A 17267-nucleotide genomic window follows, 5' to 3' on the forward strand; every position below is an offset into this window, starting at 1 on the left:
CCCCCAGAGCTCAACAGACAAAACCTCCACAAACATAGAACAGAACTGAACTGAGCTGGGAGGTGGGGCATTGTGCTGGACGCTGCAGAGACCCCCAGGAACTGAGATCCCTGTTATACAGGGCATTGCACAGACACAGTGTGGAAAAGCCCCCACCCTGATGAGCTCACAGTCTAAATAGACAAACTCCCCCTAGACCTACAGTAGAACTGAATGGACAGTATCACTGACAAGGATGCCAGCTGCCTTTCCATTGCTGCTCTGGGTTACTCCTCAGCGCACTGAGGCCAGGGGATGGTGCTTTTTTCCTGCCTCCAGGACAGCGATGCAAAATCTGTCTGCAGCCCTCTTTGCTGGAGGAATCACACACGTTAGTCTCACACTGTGAGCCAAGCCAATCAGGGACAAGCCCCTAGTCTCACTAAAATAGAACCATGCCCTGGAGTAACCCTTTGCCTCTGGTGTCTAGGGGAAAAGCTGCTCTCTGCCGGGCAAAGAGACAAGAGACGGGTGCAACTTGATTAACCTCAGTCTCCTTCCTCTTCGTTAGGAATGCTGCCCCCTCCTGGCCAGAGACACACACATTGAAGTACTTGTGGCACCTTAGAGACTAACCAAATAAGCTCAAATTGAGCTCAAATAAATTGGTTAGTCTCTAAGGTGCCACAAGTACTCCTTTTCTTTTTGCGAATACAGACTAACACGGCTGTTACTCTGAAATAAATTGAAGTGAATCCCCCTGTGGTTGTGACTGTTGGTATGTTTTGTGTCTGTGTTAAATAGTTCCCTTTCCCCTGGGTTTAACGCTCTGACTTGCCTCCCCCTGGACAAAGGGGGGATCCCCAGAGCTGGGCTTCATGGGAATGGGCAGAGCCAGTTCTGCACAAACACCCTGCCGCTGTCTCAGCCTTGTGCTGTAGGGCGCAGCCTGTGGCAACTGGAGATCAGCCTCGGTTTAATCCTCAGTGTCTCATGCTCCCCCAAGGAAGGCGGCTATTTTGTGCCCCTGGTGTATCTTGTGTATCTCCATTTCTGTTTCTTATGCCTGGCTGTCTGTCCCTCTCCCTGTCGATGTATCTATAAACCCACCCAACACTTTTTTCTTTTCCCTTTCTTTTCTCCCTGTTCATTTGTTTTTATATTTTAACTATTAATTTCCTTCCCCCCTCCAAACCTCCAGGCTCCTTAGGTCAGTGGTTCTCAACCCCCGGGGGGTACACAGAGATCTTCCAGGGGGTGTATCAGCTTATCTAGAGATTTGCCTAGTTTTACAACAGACTACAGAAAAAGCGCTGGCGAAGTCAGTACAAACTAACATTTCATACAGACAATGACTGGTTTATACTGCTCTATATACTATGCACTGAAATGTAAGTAGAGTCGTTATATTTCAGTTGATTTATTTTATAATTATTTGGTACACAGGAGAAAGTCAACAATTGTTCAGTAACAGTGTGGCCGGGGCACGTCTGTATTTTTAGGTCTGATTTTGTAAACAAGTAATTTTTAAGTGAGGTGAAACTTGGGGGTATGCCAGACAAACCAGACCCTTGGAAAGGGGAACACTAGTCTGGAAAGGTTGAGAGCCGCTCCCTTGGGGGTCTTTCCCTAGGAGGTATTCCCCAAGTGCATTCCCTCCTCAGCCTCTCTGTCTCAGCTCCCGACCCATGCGACGGGGATCCTTGCACAGCCCTGCCTCACCTGGGGGTGGGGGGCTGACCGTGTTAAGGAAGGTGACGCACGCTCAGAGATGCACTGTGTAAGAAGTAGGTGGTGGTGTTGTACCGCCAGCCAGCCTGACAGCTACCCTCCAGCTGGGGAGTTTTTGCACAGGCTGCCAGTGCTCCTGTGTCACTGTGTCTCCACGGCGCAGAAGTAGGTGGCTGCATCTCCCAGCTGTGATTCTCTGATGTGCAGGGAGCTCAGCTGCTTCCCCTTGTCGAGCTCCGCCGTGAGGTTGGGCTCCTTGGTTTGTTTCCCATCGGACACCAGAATCAGCAGGGAGACAGGCTGGCCTCCGGGAAGCTGCCTGAACCACTGCAAACTCCTGAAATTGCTCGTCGTGTAGTGGCAGGTGATGCTGCTGTTCTGCCCTTCCCGAGTGACCGCAGACAGGTTCTGGTGCACCTCGGCCTGGCAGCTCCCCCCTGCGGGCAGAAGGCAAAAGACACACCCCATAGATGACAGGGCACCTCTGCCCAGTTCACACACTGGCCGGATGCAAAGCCCGGTGGAGTTTCTCTTCATTTCCAGGGGCTTTGCATCTGGCCCACAACTGCCCTTTTCCTAGATTGCTGTATTCCTAGATTGTTCTCATCTAGGGTTAGGGGTTGGGGTTAGGGGGTTAGCCCTAGATTATTGCTGGCTGGGAGATTCCCAAAGGCACAATAATAAGAGACAGCCCTTGCCCCAAAGAGTTTACAGATTAAATAGCCAAGCAAAGGGTGGGAGGGGAAACTGAGGCACACAAAAGGGAAGGAACTCCAGCTGGCCAGAGCTGGGAATTGAACCCAGGCGTCCTGGATCCTCATCCACTCCACTACAGAGAACGGTGCCTGGCTTGCAAACCGAAGGGGAGAGGCAGGGAATTAGTTCTTGTCTCTTAAATCCACCACCACGTTCAGCATCTTCTGTAGCGTTTCCTGCCCCCAGACTTACAGGGAATGTTCACCAGGAGTAGCAGCAGCCGTGGGAACAGCAGCCAGGGTCTCTCCATTGTCCCTCAGCAAAGGAGCTTTATAGCCGGGTGTTCCCCGTTCAGTACAGAAGGTTCCTCCCCCTCACAGGTAGATTTACTTCTCCCCCTGGGGCAAATTTACCAGCTCCTCTTCCTGAAGTAGGAGCCTCTTTGGTGCCCGCAGAAGCTACGGGGTAGCCTAAGACAGAGAGGAAATGAGTCCCAGGGAGTCACTTCGCAGAACTGCTCTGAGCAAGTGGGTGTTGTGAGTGGGCGGAGCCTGGCTTCTCGGCACAGGTGAGTTGTGGGGAAGAGCAAGGGCCACTTTCAACTTCGCATCCTTGCTGGGGCTACGCCGCTTTACAGGGCTGTGAATGACCCCCAGGACTACGGACAGACACGGCCACATTGCTTATTCTATTGATGCCACAAATTGCTGAAGATGATCCTTCTCCCTCCCCTGAAATGTAACCCTCGTGAAAGTATGGTCATGACGCGGGCGACAGGGGATGGGTCACTGGATGATTCCCTGTTCTGTTCACTCCCTCTGGGGTTCCTGGCATTGGCCACTGTCAGGAGACAGGATACGGGGCAGAATGGACCTTTGGTCTGACCCAGTCTGGCCGCTCTTATGTTCTTAAGTAGATTTCAGGGGTCTAGAGGAATAATCCGCAAGTATAAGAGTCACAGGCTACTAATACACAAGGAAGTGATGTTTCCTGCTGTGTCGGGAATGACAGCGATTGCTTGAAAACGAGCTTATATCTGAGTGTTTGGTTATTAGAATATGGAGGAAGGAAAAAATGTCTCTTCTCATTCTCTGCAGTCTTCATTATCGAGCTCCCTCGCTTTCCTGATCCAGTACCTAAATAGCTAGCTAGATTTCCTGCTGCAAGTCGGTCTAGGCGTCCATTTAGCCACCTTGCCCGCTGCTTTGTCCATCGCTCCCTCTTGCTGCAATATCAGTCTATGTGGTATGTGAGGGCTAAGAGTAAAATCATTCCCCACACAGGCCCGAGGGCTCTACAAGTCTTTGCAAGCACATACCCACCTCCCTGACAGGCTGCCGTGGATTTTGTCCTCAAAGCACACTCGTACAAAGCACACGAGTTCACATCTGAGGGTCCAGGCTGGCTGCTGGGGAATCTGAGCGAGCTGCACCGGTTGGTGGTTTCCAGGGACCTGGTGAAGGAATCTCCCTGTTCCCAGCCACCTGTGATCCTTAATATCACGAACTGCAGGGAATCGCCCGGGACCTGCTGGCAGCAAGGGATGCTCCGCCCTCCCCGCCGGTAACTGCAGCTGAGCTGTGCGGACTGTCCCTCGCTGGAGACAGCGGATTTGTCCTGAGTGACGGCGTATGGGCCGCGGGCCCCTGTGGGGAAAACGGGGTGAGGGAGGCCAAAGGAGCGCAGGCCCAGGGAGGGGCGGGTGTTTGGTTGGAAGTCCCCTTACAGTGGAGGGCTAGAGATGAGCCACCAGGAGACAGACGGAGTTTTACAAACTGCAGGTGTCTCTGTTGTGCTCAGTAGAGCTGACCACAAAGAGACGGGATTGGCTTAAACGCAGTAATAAAATGCCAAGTGACGCCAAGCTCTTAAATCCTGTATGAGTGTGAGAGGGAAGATATGTTAGTGTGTGTGAGAGAGAGAGAATAACAAAACACAGAGAACGAAAGGGTGTAATACCTCGCAGCTGTGCAATGAGCAGAAGGAAGTTCATGGGTGCTGTGGTGTCTGTCAGACCTTGCAATGAAGGGCAGGACTGGGTCCCTTTGCCTAGAGATCTGAGTCTGACACAGGACATTCTCTGGGTGTGGGCTGCATTCTGGGGGCAGGTTTATCTAGGAGTGTGCCGTGTTGTTGTAGCTGTGTGGGTCCCACTCTATTGGAGGGACAAGGTGGGTGAGGTCATATCTTTTATTGGACCAACTTCTGTTGGTGGGAGAGACCGGCTTCCCAGCGGAGGAAGAGCTCTGTGTAGCTGGAAAACTTGTCTCCGCAATAGAAGTTGGTCCAATCGAGGATATTATCATCTAGGAGTGTGCATGGATCTCTTTGCCTCTGAGATGAAGTGTGTGTGTGTGTGTGTGTGTGTGCGTGGTTTCACTGTGGTTTCGTTTCTGGCTGTGTGTTAGAATCTGTCTATGTGTGTGTGTGAATCTAGGTGAGAGAGAGAGTCTGTGTTTATCTGGGCAAGTGCGTGTGTGTGTCTCAGGTTGTATGAGAGATTACTTGTGTGTGCCGTGTGTGTGCTGTGTGTGTGCCTCTGTGTGAGAATGTCGGTGTGCATGTTTCCAGTCTGAAAGTGTCTGACCTGAGTAACAGGGAAAATCACATGGGAATTACTGAATTTAAGGGAATTTTGCACCTAACTCCAAAGGAATTAAGGGTAGGGTTTGAGGTGACAAAGGATAAAAGCCTTAGGGTTTGGGGTAAAGGCTAAGGTTAGGGAAATCTATGCTGGACGGTTTAAGATTATGCTTCGCTTTTAATGCGCAATGAGTGTCTAATTCCCTTGGAATCCTCTGAAAATTCGAGACCAGTTACCTAGGAGATTCACTATCCAAAAACCGAGAAGAACCCAGGTCTCCATGAAGAAAAGGAGTACTTGTGGCACCTTAGAGACTAACAAATTTATTTGAGCATAAGCTTTCCTGAGCTACGCTCACTTCATCGGATGCATTCTGATGAAGTAAGCTGTAGCTCACTAAAGCTTATGCTCAGATAAATTTGTTAGTCTCTAAGGTGCCACAAGTCCTCCTTTTCTTTTTGCGAATAAAGACTAACACGGCTGCTACTCTGAAGCCAGGTCTCCATGGTGTCTCCTTCTATACAGCCACCAAATTTCTACCTCCCAGATATTGCTCTTGCGACAGAATGAATCTAGCCTTCATGTCACCTGAAGGTAGCTCCGAATGGGGAAGGGTAATCAGAAACCCGCCGAGTGGGAGAAGGAGGAGTTTGGGGGGTGAGGAGGGGCTCATAACAGACAAATGAAACAAGCCCTGTTTAGGTTAGTCTGCAGTTGAAATCGCGGGGTGATTCAGGGAAGAAGGAGGCTTTGGAAGTCAGTTTCTGGTCCGGGACTGAGGACACCTGGCTTCTGTTCCCACCTCTGCCACCGACTCCCTGTTTGCCTTGGGACAAGCTAGTTAATGGTTCTGTGCCTCAGTGTCCCCACATGTAAAATGGCGATTGTAATATTTTTCCACCTCCTAGGGGGATTATGAGGATAAAATCTTGCGGTGCTCAGTAGTTACTGGGGAGGGGTCATATAACGACATCAATTTTTTTTTCAGTTTAATTAAATCTGAGATTTTTCCAAGGAGAAAGGAGAGCTAGACATCTAATTCTCTTAGTATCTTCTGAATGTTTTGGACAACATTCCTTAAATAATTTTCCTTTGTTTGGCCTGTTCTTCTACAGCCATTGTTGTCCCCCTCGCTTGAAATTAAAAGGAAGAGAAAGAACAGGGATTCCAAATGACAATAAGTTTTCATATTCTACAGTTGTTATGCTATACAAAGCACACGAGATTTTGAATAGGGGAGAAGGCAAAATGCCGCATTTATTGAGAATACAGCAGTTAGCATATGCTTTTTAGTTACACACACTCACCATGCACATAGTTTTGCCAGTTGATGTTTATAGTTACCAGTTTAGAGTTTGGATTAATTAATGGCCAACCAGATTGGTTGCAGAGGGGAGCCGGGCTTTGTTGGTTGCGAATTGATGCTTTTGTCGTAGTGGCAAGACGAACCCAAAGTTTTATGGCAAAGTACCCTATTTTTATAGTTTCGTTTTGATTTTTTGGTTGAAGTTTATGGATTTTGCTGTGTTAGTTTGTGATCGGTTACTTTTTAATTGGTGTTATGTTTTGGTGTTAACATTTTAACGCACCTTTGAGGGGGCCATTTTGTTTTGTTTTTAAATTTAATTAATTGTTTTATTTTTAGGGGTGTCAGCCCTCACCTTAGGGTCATTAATTTGCCTTTCCTCAGTTATGGATGTGCATTGATTTTTTTTTTTTGGCATTGATAAGTTTGTTAAATTTTTGTACTTTTCTTTTCTTGACCATTTGGCTTTCGCAATGACCTTTACAACTTTTTTTTCTCCTGATGCATGCACTTTTATTTACACAAACAGTTTTTTTACAGACACCTTTGAGAATACAAACAGCAGTATTTTATATCAAGCGAAAAGACATTGTAAATTAAACCTTGCTAAATTTTATAATCAAAACAATTTACATTGAGGCCCAGACTTTTAACGTTTTTCTAATTTACTTAACATAGACACACTACAGGATTTTGTTTTTTACTAACTAAACCTTAAAACAAAAAACTAAAAGGGCCCAATTTGTAATGCATATGGGAAACAAAATCCCATAGTCCCAAAGGGTCATTTCTTTCTGTTATTTAAAAAGAGTAACTGGCAAAATCAGATCAAATCATACATTAATTCTCATAGTACAATTATAAAATCCTAATCCTACAGAGTAAATGCAGCTGCGTTCACAGCCCTTTTCACCATATCCCTGGAAGGCATGTTTTAATCCTGTGCATTCCTGAAAAGAAATGCCTATGAGGTGCCTAACATCACCTGCCGCTGGGAAGGGAGGGTTTTTGTACGGCTCCCCCATGCGGCTGTGTCACCGTGCCCAGTGCAGGGCGCAGTAATACAGGGCTCTGTCCGCCGGCTCCAGGGCTGTGACGTTCAGCGGTTTGGCTGCGGCCACTCTAGGACTTCGCTCCTCTATAGAGAATGGACTGCGGGGCTTGATTCGGATGCTGTCGGTACCAATGGAGATAGACATAGGTATCGCTGGAAGTGTAAGAACCGCTGAGTGTCACAGATTCGCCAGCTGATCCAGACACTTCGCATTCCTTGGCTTGAGCCGAGTCTCCGGGCGCATCACCTGCAACAAGACAAACACATTCAAGGGCAACATTTAACCTGTAGTTGGGATTTGGAGTTGATTCCACCTGCATTGCAGTTTCAGGGAATTTCAAAGAAGTCTAAGGGATTTAGGCGCCTAACTCCATAGGCATTAATCCCATGAGCAGGAGAAGGGATGGGGGTTTAACGTTAGGATTAAGGAGAGGGTGTGAATAAGGGTTTAGGGTTATGGTGAGGGTCAGGTTGTAGCATTCGCGTTTTGGTTACAGTCAAGAATAAGGGTGAATGGTGCAATGGGAACTGGGAGTCTAAGGGCAGCTACAACTGTGTAAAATTCATTAGAAACCAGCGGAGAGGAAGAGGGAGGAGCTCCAGGAAACACAGTGGGTACAAGTCAGCCTGCAGCTGATATTTTAGTGTTGTTAAGGGGAGAGGGATGAGTTTGTGGACAAGGGTCTGTTCTGGGACTCAGAGACCTGCTGTGCCACAGACTCTGTGTGTGACGATGGGAAATCCTATATGCCTCAGTTTCCCCAGCTGTATAAAAGAGAGGGGCTTCTTCTAACTCATATAGCAACTGTTCAGATTTCTTAACGCACCAGGGTATCATTGGGATGGGGCATGAATATGTTTACCAGCAATAATGTCCGGGGTTATCACAAGAAAAATGTAGCGGGATGAGTTGCCCAACTCTGTTGACCTCCTTTGAAACGCCCGGCCAGAACTCCTGAAATAATTGTTTTAAATTATTTTCGTCTTTCCTCTGCTGCCTTTGCCGACAGCCCGAGTTAAAGGGAAAATCTATAGAGCATGGAAGGGTTTCCAGTGACAACCTGAGCTTATGTTTCCCAGCAGCTGATGGCGGTGCTTTGTCACGTTACCCTTCTCGGCTCTCAACACATATTCTTGGGGAAAGTGTCTTGCAATTACATAGTTCCCGAACAAATCAACTCAAAATGCAAATGTCTCGACAACAGGAGTATTTAACTGGGAATTGGTCCTGCTTTGAGCAGGGGGTTGGACTAGATGACCTTCTGGGGTCCCTTCCAACCCTGATATTCTATGATTCTATGATTCTATTGATGTGACTCTGGGAGAGTTGGTACCTGCAGCTTTACCCCACCACTCAAAACCGGGTATTTCTAACTATTTCCCCCGTATTTTAACTCTCGTGTTTTACCCCCATTTCACCATAAATGAGCAATTTACCAGTATATTGTCCATGTGAAAAGGGATTTTTTTCATTCGCATTTAATCTCAATTTGTATTTTCAACAATAGTTCACTTCATCTACATTTGTACTCACCTTTAACACTTAGAATCATAGAATCATAGAATATAAGGGTTGGAAGGGACCCCAGAAGGTCATCTAGTCCAACCCCCTGCTCAAAGCAGGACCAATTCCCAGTTAAATCATCCCAGCCAGGGCTTTGTCAAGCCTGACCTTAAAAACCTCTAAGGAAGGAGATTCTACCACCTCCCTAGGTAACGCATTCCAGTGTTTCACTACCCTCTTAGTGAAAAAGTTTTTCCTAATATCCAATCTAAACCTCCCCCACTGTAACTAGAGACCATTACTCCTCGTTCTGTCATCTGATACCATTGAGAACAGTCTAGAGCCATCCTCTTTGGAACCCCCTTTCAGGTAGTTGAAAACAGCTATCAAATCCCCCCTCATTCTTCTCTTCTGCAGGCTAAACAATCCCAGCTCCCTCAGCCTCTCCTCATAACTCATATGTTCCAGACCCCTAATCATTTTTGTTGCCCTTCGCTGGACTCTCTCCAATTTATCCACATCCTTCTTGAAGTGTGGGGCCCAAAACTGGACACAGTACTCCAGATGAGGCCTCACCAATGTCGAATAGAGGGGAACGATCACGTCCCTCGATCTGCTCGCTATGCCCCTACTTATACATCCCAAAATGCCATTGGCCTTCTTGGCAACAAGGGCACACTGCTGACTCATATCCAGCTTCTCGTCCACTGTCACCCCTAGGTCCTTTTCCGCAGAACTGCTGCCTAGCCATTCGGTCCCTAGTCTGTAGCTGTGCATTGGGTTCTTCCGTCCTAAGTGCAGGACCCTGCACTTATCCTTATTGAACCTCATCAGATTTCTTTTGGCCCAATCCTCCAATTTGTCTAGGTCCTTCTGTATCCTATCCCTCCCCTCCAGCGTATCTACCACTCCTCCCAGTTTAGTATCATCCGCAAATTTGCTGAGAGTGCAATCCACACCATCCTCCATCCTTACTTACTTTACTGTAAATGAGTTTTCCTCCACACTACATCGATACAGGTCGTCTCGTAAGCTAAGAAAAGCGCATTAATAGTTTCCTAATGAAAGATCATGCCCATAGCCAAGGGTGATGTTTAAATTAGCTCTTTAAATAAACCTGTAACTGACAAGGGGAGCTGTATCGTTAAGCAGCGTCAGGACTCAGTCTGTTTCAAGCCGCTGCTGCCCCTTTTAATGTCTGTACCTTCCCCTGTAGCAGGGCTGGGCGGGAGGAGCAGGGTTTGCACAGCTCTGCTGGGTGGCTCTGTCACTGGGCCAGGCTCAGGGCGCAGAGATACACCGCCGTGTCTGCCGGCTCCAGGGCTGCGACGTTCAGAACTGTGGAGCTGTTATCGGCCTGGGAAGAAAACCTCTCCTGGGTGAAACCTGCGGTATGGCAGCTACTCTTCCCTTTTGCTCCTCTCAGGAGGAAGTACTGCGGGGCTCGGTTCCGATACTGACGGAACCAGTAGAGACAGACACCAGCAGGGTAGCTGGTTTCATAAGAACAGCTGAGGGTCACGGTGTCTCCTTCTGACCTGGACACCAAGGGTTCATTGGACCGGACCGAGTCACCCAGCACCGCATCTGCAACAAAACACTCACGTTTAAGGACAGCCAGGTGCATTGGCAGGTCTAGGCTGTGACATTTAAAAAAGCCCGAGGGATTTATCTACCTAATTTCAAACAAATTAAGGTTAGCGTAAAAATTAAGGTTAAGGATAGCCGGGGAGTGAGGAGCTGGGTTGGGATCAAGGTTCGGGTTCTGGGTAGAACGGGAGTTGGGATCCTGATTCCATGAAACTTCTTCCAAAAAACAGCACCCGGTTACCTACTTGGTTAAAGCCGCAAAGGCTGAGAATGAAAGGTGTCTCCATGGTGCCTCAGACAGCGGCAGCCGGACAAGCTGAGAGGTCTCTGTGAAGAATCTTAAAGGCAACTTTTCGGAACAAGGACTCGGAGAGGTTAATGCGAGACCAGCCGAGCAGAAGAGGGAGGGCTTCGGGAAATGCGTAACAGACACAGGAAACGTGCTGGGTTTTGCAACTGAAGCGCCAGTGAGAACTCCTGGGACAAATTCCTCCCACTGAACTTCCTGGAAGATCGAGTTCTTACTTTCTGTCATTTTTTCTTATTGATTTTCGTTTTTATTGTCCTTCTTGTTGCTACTTGGTGAGAACTGAATTAAAGACGTTGTGGAAGACTTGAAAGCTCTGTGTTGTGTGTGCTGGTTTTGTGGGTGTGGGTGTCTTTCTGTCTGTCTCTATGTTTGTGTTTGCACGTGCGTGTGTGTCTGCGTGCTTCTGTGTGTTGTGCCTTTGTGTATCTATCCCAATGGCCCCATGCTGGGGAATGGAACTACAGCTGATTGATACCTGTGGTGGACCTGGCCCAGCTGACTCCATTTGACCCACAGTGATTCACCGCAGCTGGGAGCAGACCCACTGTGGGTAAACTGACATTAATCTGAGGTAATAAAATGGTGAATGAGGCCCATAAGTCTTCATAGGTGTCAGGCCTTGTGGTTTATACCAGCCCCATCATCTGTTTTAACCATCTGTCTGTGGCCTGGGGATACTACTCTACAGTTGTGTTTCTCATGATAGGAAAGCCAAGGGGGTGGGTTTTTGTACAGGTCTCCCTATTAAACGCCTCACAGTGTCTTCCACGAGAGCACAGAAATACATCGCCGTGTCCATCGGCTCTAGCTCTTTAATGGTTAAACTGAAGAATTTTGAGGCTTTGCTGAATTGTGCAGAAAACCGTCTCCCGGCTCCATTCTTTTCAGCGTTACTCTGATCTATTCGGAAGAGGAAATCCATTGTTCCTGATCGCTGCTGTCTGTACCAAAATAAGTAGTAATACTGCCTTGCAGTGGAGAAAGTACACTCCAGGGTGACAGTCTGACCCCCCAACTTTTCCAGCTGCCCTTGTGTTTGGGTGACACTGCCTTGTCCCTGGCTGAAACCTGCAGGGAAGGAAACAGAAAAAGTTCTCCCTAATTAAGCATGTAAAACTATTGCACATCGACAGCCACTCTCATGTGAGGAGAACGGAGGCCTTTTAGGACCTCGGGGGAGGGGCCGGGGGCTAGCCTCCCAGCCGGGAGCTCAAGGGCCGGGCAGCATGGTCCCGCGGGCCGTAGTTTGCCCACCTCTACGCTAGACCCCTGCTCTCCTCCCCGAGCTGTGAGCAGAGCCCAGGAACCTTGGATTCTAATTCCACCCCCTGCTCAAACCCAATAGGTAACAGAAGGTCTAACGTTCGTTTCCCCTTTTAGCGGACACTTACTCCAAGAGAGGAACGCTGTTGCCGTCCAAATCAAGAGTTCTGGAGCGCTCATGGTTAAATGTATCGTTCCCAGACCTTCAGGGGCTTCAGCCACCACAGTGATGGGTGCGATAGAGGAACCTGGATAGAGTACCCTCTTATGGTGAAGTTTCTCTCACAGACTCAAACCAGAGAAATTAAATCTGTGGCAAGACCATTTAGTCCTCTCCTATAGACCCCCCTTGCAGCCTGTTTCCCTCACCATGGAACAGAACTAATACCCTCCGGTAGCGTTTACCCCACCCGCTGTGGCTTTAGCTGGTTCCTGTCACGTGGCACTTTTCTAACCTCCAGATCTCTTTCGCAGCTCAGTAGGAGCAACTTAGCTCTGTCTCATCTTCGGAGACAAGAGCGCAGCAAGAATCACAAGGTCGAGCGGCTTTTTACTTTTTTCAAAGGCTAAAACACACACACACACGGGACTGCACAAGGATACCATTGCCACAGATCTGGGCAGGGCCCTCCCTGCTCAAAGCCCAGAGAAAAATTGTACTCAGGGTACTTTCTCCAGCGTAAAGCAAAATTAAGCCCGTTGACTCACGACCTGGGGATCTGGGCCATTGACGCCAATGGAGAGACGGCTGATTTGTGGCAGTTGGGGTCTGGCCCATTGAATCCAATGGAGCAACCTTTATTTACACCAGCTGAGACTTTGGCCCGTTTACGCTACTGGAGCGAGGTCTGATTCCCACCTGCTGGGGTCTGGCCCCAAAAGCAGACGGAGCTATTCATGGGAATTGTGGTGTGACAGGTACTGACATCTGGCTCATGAGGTTCTGGGTATTTTGGGAGAGGTGGGGGGACGGTTCCTGGAAAAGGGTGACATTTCCACACAGTTAGTGCCCGTGCGGTTTCCGTCACACCCTGCACCGTTTGATTCAAACCCCTGTTTATGGCTTGTTGTGTCTCTTTCTGCTGATTTCTAACTGCGCCAGTTTTGTCTCCGAGTCAAGAGAAAACTGATCACTGGATTTTTGTAAAGGTGCCTCTGTTAACCCACCTTCAGTGAAAAGAAAAGGAGTACTTGTGGCACCTTAGAGACTAACCAATTTATTTGAGCATGAGCTTTCGTGAGCTACAGAAAGCTCATGCTCAAATAAATTGGTTAGTCTCTAAGGTGCCACAAATACTCCTTTTCTTTTTGCAAATACAGACTAACACGGCTGTTCCTCTGAAACCACCTTCAGTGGTAACCTAAGGCGCTCTCAGCTATAGCACAGAAATACATCGCCGAATCGGTCAGTTCTAGCTCTGCAATTCTCAGACCCACGTATGTTTCGGGTTCCCTGAAGTCCAATGAGAACCGGCTCCCAGCCCCGTTGTGCTCGCTTCCGGCAGATCTTCGGAAGAGGCACTTCGTCTGGCCGCTGCTGTCCTGTTCGTAGACAGTATGTGTCATAACCTGCATCTTCAGTCGAGAAAGTACAGTGCAGTGTGACAGAGTCACTCTGTACCCCGATCAGCTGTCCTTCTCTTTGGGTGACACTGTTCACCTCGGTACTTAGTCCTGCCAATAACAGTAGATGCAAATTAACTATAAAAATTAGCACCGCTGTGTCTGCTGTCCACTGAGGATCTCAGAGGGTTTTCCAATAGATGTGATCTATGCCCATACACCCTATCTATCTATCTATCTATCTATCTATCTATCTATCTATCTATCTATCTATCTATCTATCTATCTATCTATCTATCCCTCCCTGTTCTGCAATATATAATTATTTGTCTCTCTATGGGTCTGTATTTTTTCTCATTCATTTTTAGAAAGCCTCAAGAGGAGATTTTCGAAGCTGCCCGCGAGATGCAGATGTCTTAAAATTAATGGGATCTGGCTGCCCAAATCCAATAGGCAGCTCTGTAAATCACAGCCCTAATACAGAATGGCATTTTTTTCTTAATATTAAACATCGTGTCCACACATTCCCAGAAATTGGTAGTTTATAATATTTTAATCTGTATAACTTGATATAACATTTTAATCACCTTTTAGTACAAAATTTGTCTGTTTGTTTGTTTTAACTCATCAAACCCCTATATGGCCTTTGGAAGCTGTTTTAAACTGATTACTTGTCTAGCCTAACAGCTTTCTTTAACGGGAATAGAAGTATTGTGGATGGGGGGAAATGGTAGACGTGGTATATCTTGACTTTAGTAAGGCTTTGGCTACTGTCTTGCAAGACCTTCTTTTTAACAAAGGAAAGCAATGGAGCATAGATGGAGCTACTACAAGGTGGGTGCGTAACTGGTTGAAAACCTCCCCTGGGCGAAACTTGCGGTATCACTGAGATCTTTATAGGACTTCGCTCCTCTCCAGAGAATGTACTGCGGGGCTCGGTGCGGATACTGCCGGTACCAGTAGAGATAGACATTACCAGAGCTGGTATCATAAGAACAGCTGAGTGTGTACTGAGTACTTGTGGCACCTTAGAGACTAACCAATTTATTTGAGCATGAGCTTTCGTGAGCTACAGCTCACTTCATCGGATGCAGTTAGTCTCTAAGGTGCCACAAGTACTCCTTTTCTTTTTGCGAATACAGACTAACACGGCTGCTACTCTGAAACCTGAGTGACAGAGTGTCTCCTTCTGATCTAGAAACTTCAGGCTCCGTGGACTGGACCGAGTCACCCAGAGCAGCACCTGCAGAAAGTCAGTCAAATTCAAGGGCAACATTTCAACTGCACTTGACCCATAGAACTGGCTCTAGGTGCATTGCAATGTAAGGTTTGGCATTTCAAACAAGACTGAAGGACTTAGGTGCCTTACACCAGAAGATTTAAAGTAATAGAGTAGGTTAGAGTTAAGTGAGAGTTAGAGAAATTGTTTGGGGATAGGTTTAGGTTAGGTAGGAGACGTGCATACAAATTTGTTAGGAGCCTTTGAAAACGAGCCCCTTTACCTAGGTGATTAAATATCCAAATACTGAGAATCAAACACTTGTCCATGATGTCTCCTATAGCGACCAAGTTTGACTCTTTCAGCTGTTGCTTCGAAGAGGCTTTTAAGCTTCTGGTCTCTGAAAGCAGCTACAAGGGGGCCAGGTTAATCAGAAACAAGCCTAAAGGAAGAGGGAGGAGTTTGGGAAACTGACCTGACCCCGGAAACACCACTGGCTCCCTATTACTCTGCAGTTGACATCGTGCGAAGATTGAGTGAAGAAGGATTGATTTGTGGGTAAGGATCTGTTCTGGGACTCACGATACCTGCCTGGCTTCTGTTCTCAGTTTTGTGACAGACTCCCGGTGTGACCCGGTGCAAACTAGTTAACTTCTCTTTGCCTCCGTTTTTCTATCTGTAAACACGACTTCTTGCTGCAAACCGGAAATACCCCGGCCTCCTGTACAGAGGAGTGATAATATTTCTCTGCCTGAGGATAAATCCTTAGGGATTCTGGGGATAAATCCTTTTCAATCACACAGATATTAAAGTGATCGGGATCATGTAGTATTGACTAATAATATAGACTGGGATTTAGTCGGGCTCCTAACACGCCTCCTAACTCTCCCCGGCTTTCATGAAAATCCCAGGAGAGATTCGTGGGAGGAATTGTTTTAAATTATTAGTGTGTTTCTTCCACAGCCTTTACTGGCATTCCGGCTGCAATGGGAGAACATTCAAATTCTGTAGAACAGTGAAAGGGGTTTCGACTCGCAACACGTATTTATTCCATTCACAAGCACATGGCACTGCTTTGCCATTAGTTCGCCACACCCCACTCCTAGGAAGCATCGCTGTTACCGGCTGGGAATTGTGCTTTTTAAAAAACAGTAATACAAAGGCATGTCAGTTACCGAACCAATCAGCCCATCCTATGAGTGTTTCTTCCCTTTGAATACTCAGGTCCCTTTGGCGGCGTGGTGCGCTGTAGCTTCCCCCCATCAGGCGCAGCCCAACATATGGAAAAACAGCGAGGAGTCCGGTAGCGCCTTAAAGACTAACCGATTTATTTGGGCATAAACTTTGGTTGTTTTTGTGCATACAGACTAACATGGCTACCCCTCTGATACTGGCCAACATACGTATTTTCACCTAATTTTTAAAAATATTTCACCCACATTTTTTCCACAAATGGGATTTTAAACAGTATTTTCTTCATATTTGACCCACTCATTTTCATCCTAATTTTTATCTGGGTTTTTATCCTCACATTTGCACTCCGCAGTTTAGTACAAATGAGCTTTTTTTTTTTTTTTTTTTTTTTTTTTGGTCCCACACTACACACGGAGAAGCCCGCTGGAGAACTGTAGAGGAAAATGTCTAAGATGATTCATGATTTAAGCTCGTGCCCTTTACATTCTCCAGGCGTGACAGTTGAATGTAGCTCTTTAAATACTTAACTCTTGGAGGGAGCTAGAACAAATAAATTGAGGTCCCCTCGTCATCCCAAAATATGCGGCTGTACAGAGTGGAAGGAGTCCCCTCCGGAGATCTGCAAACAGGATTAATCTCTGAAAATCTAGTGCAGCACGGGTGGGAGGGTTTTTGTGCGGCTCTCCTATGTGGCTCTGTCACCGTGCCACATCCAGGGCGCAGAGATACAGCGCTGTGTCTGCCGGCTCCAGGGCTGCGATGCTCAGAACTGTGGAGCTGTCATCAACCTGGGAAGAAAACCTCTTCTTGGCGAAACCTGCGGTATCACTGTCACCTCTGGCCTGCTTCGCTCCTCTCCAGAGAATGTACTGCGGGGCCTGGTTGGGAAACTGGCGGTACCAGAAGAGATAGACGTAGCCAGTAGAGCTGGTCTCATAAGAACAAGAGAGGGTCACAGCGTCTCCTTCTCTTCCAGAGAGGTGGGGTTCCCTGGACAGCACCGAGTCCCCCAGAGCAGCACCTGCAACAAAACAATCGAATTTAAGGGCATCAGTTCACCTGTACCTGACCCGCAGAGGTGCGTTGCGGTGTAAGACTGGCCATTTCGAAGAATCCTAAGGGGTTTATGCTCCCGATGGCGTTTAAAATAAGGTTAGGGCTAGAGTAAAGGCAGGTATTTAGCACTGCCCTTCGATGTCGGGTTCGGTTTAGGATTTAAGGGTCGGGGGAGAGTCAGGTTCCAGATAAGGTTGAAGGGTAAGTAGGACTTTTAA

At 47.5% G+C, this 17267-nt stretch overlaps 1 long non-coding RNA gene and 2 gene segments (V, D, J or C); all 3 read right to left on the bottom strand.

The window, feature by feature from the left end:
• Nucleotides 1-1429: 1429 nt before the first annotated feature.
• On the bottom strand, nucleotides 1430-2870 carry LOC142068769 (T cell receptor alpha variable 21-like). The segment is given in 2 exon segments: nucleotides 1430-2147; nucleotides 2659-2870. Coding segments are annotated over 2 exon segments (354 nt in total).
• Nucleotides 2871-7526: 4656 nt separating this feature from the next.
• LOC142068867 (uncharacterized) lies at nucleotides 7527-12416 on the bottom strand. Its single transcript, XR_012664789.1, has 4 exons — nucleotides 12146-12416; nucleotides 10690-11822; nucleotides 10316-10441; nucleotides 7527-7597 (listed from the first exon to the last, which is right to left on the bottom strand). It is a non-coding gene; the product is annotated as an uncharacterized LOC142068867 (long non-coding RNA).
• A 4275-nt stretch (nucleotides 12417-16691) lies between these two features.
• LOC125629025 (immunoglobulin lambda variable 1-47-like) lies at nucleotides 16692-17097 on the bottom strand. The segment is given in 2 exon segments: nucleotides 16692-17014; nucleotides 17064-17097. Coding segments are annotated over 2 exon segments (357 nt in total).
• Nucleotides 17098-17267: the final 170 nt, after the last annotated feature.

This window comes from Caretta caretta, chromosome 13 (genome assembly GCF_965140235.1).
Source record: "Caretta caretta isolate rCarCar2 chromosome 13, rCarCar1.hap1, whole genome shotgun sequence".
Taxonomy (NCBI): domain Eukaryota; kingdom Metazoa; phylum Chordata; order Testudines; family Cheloniidae; genus Caretta; species Caretta caretta.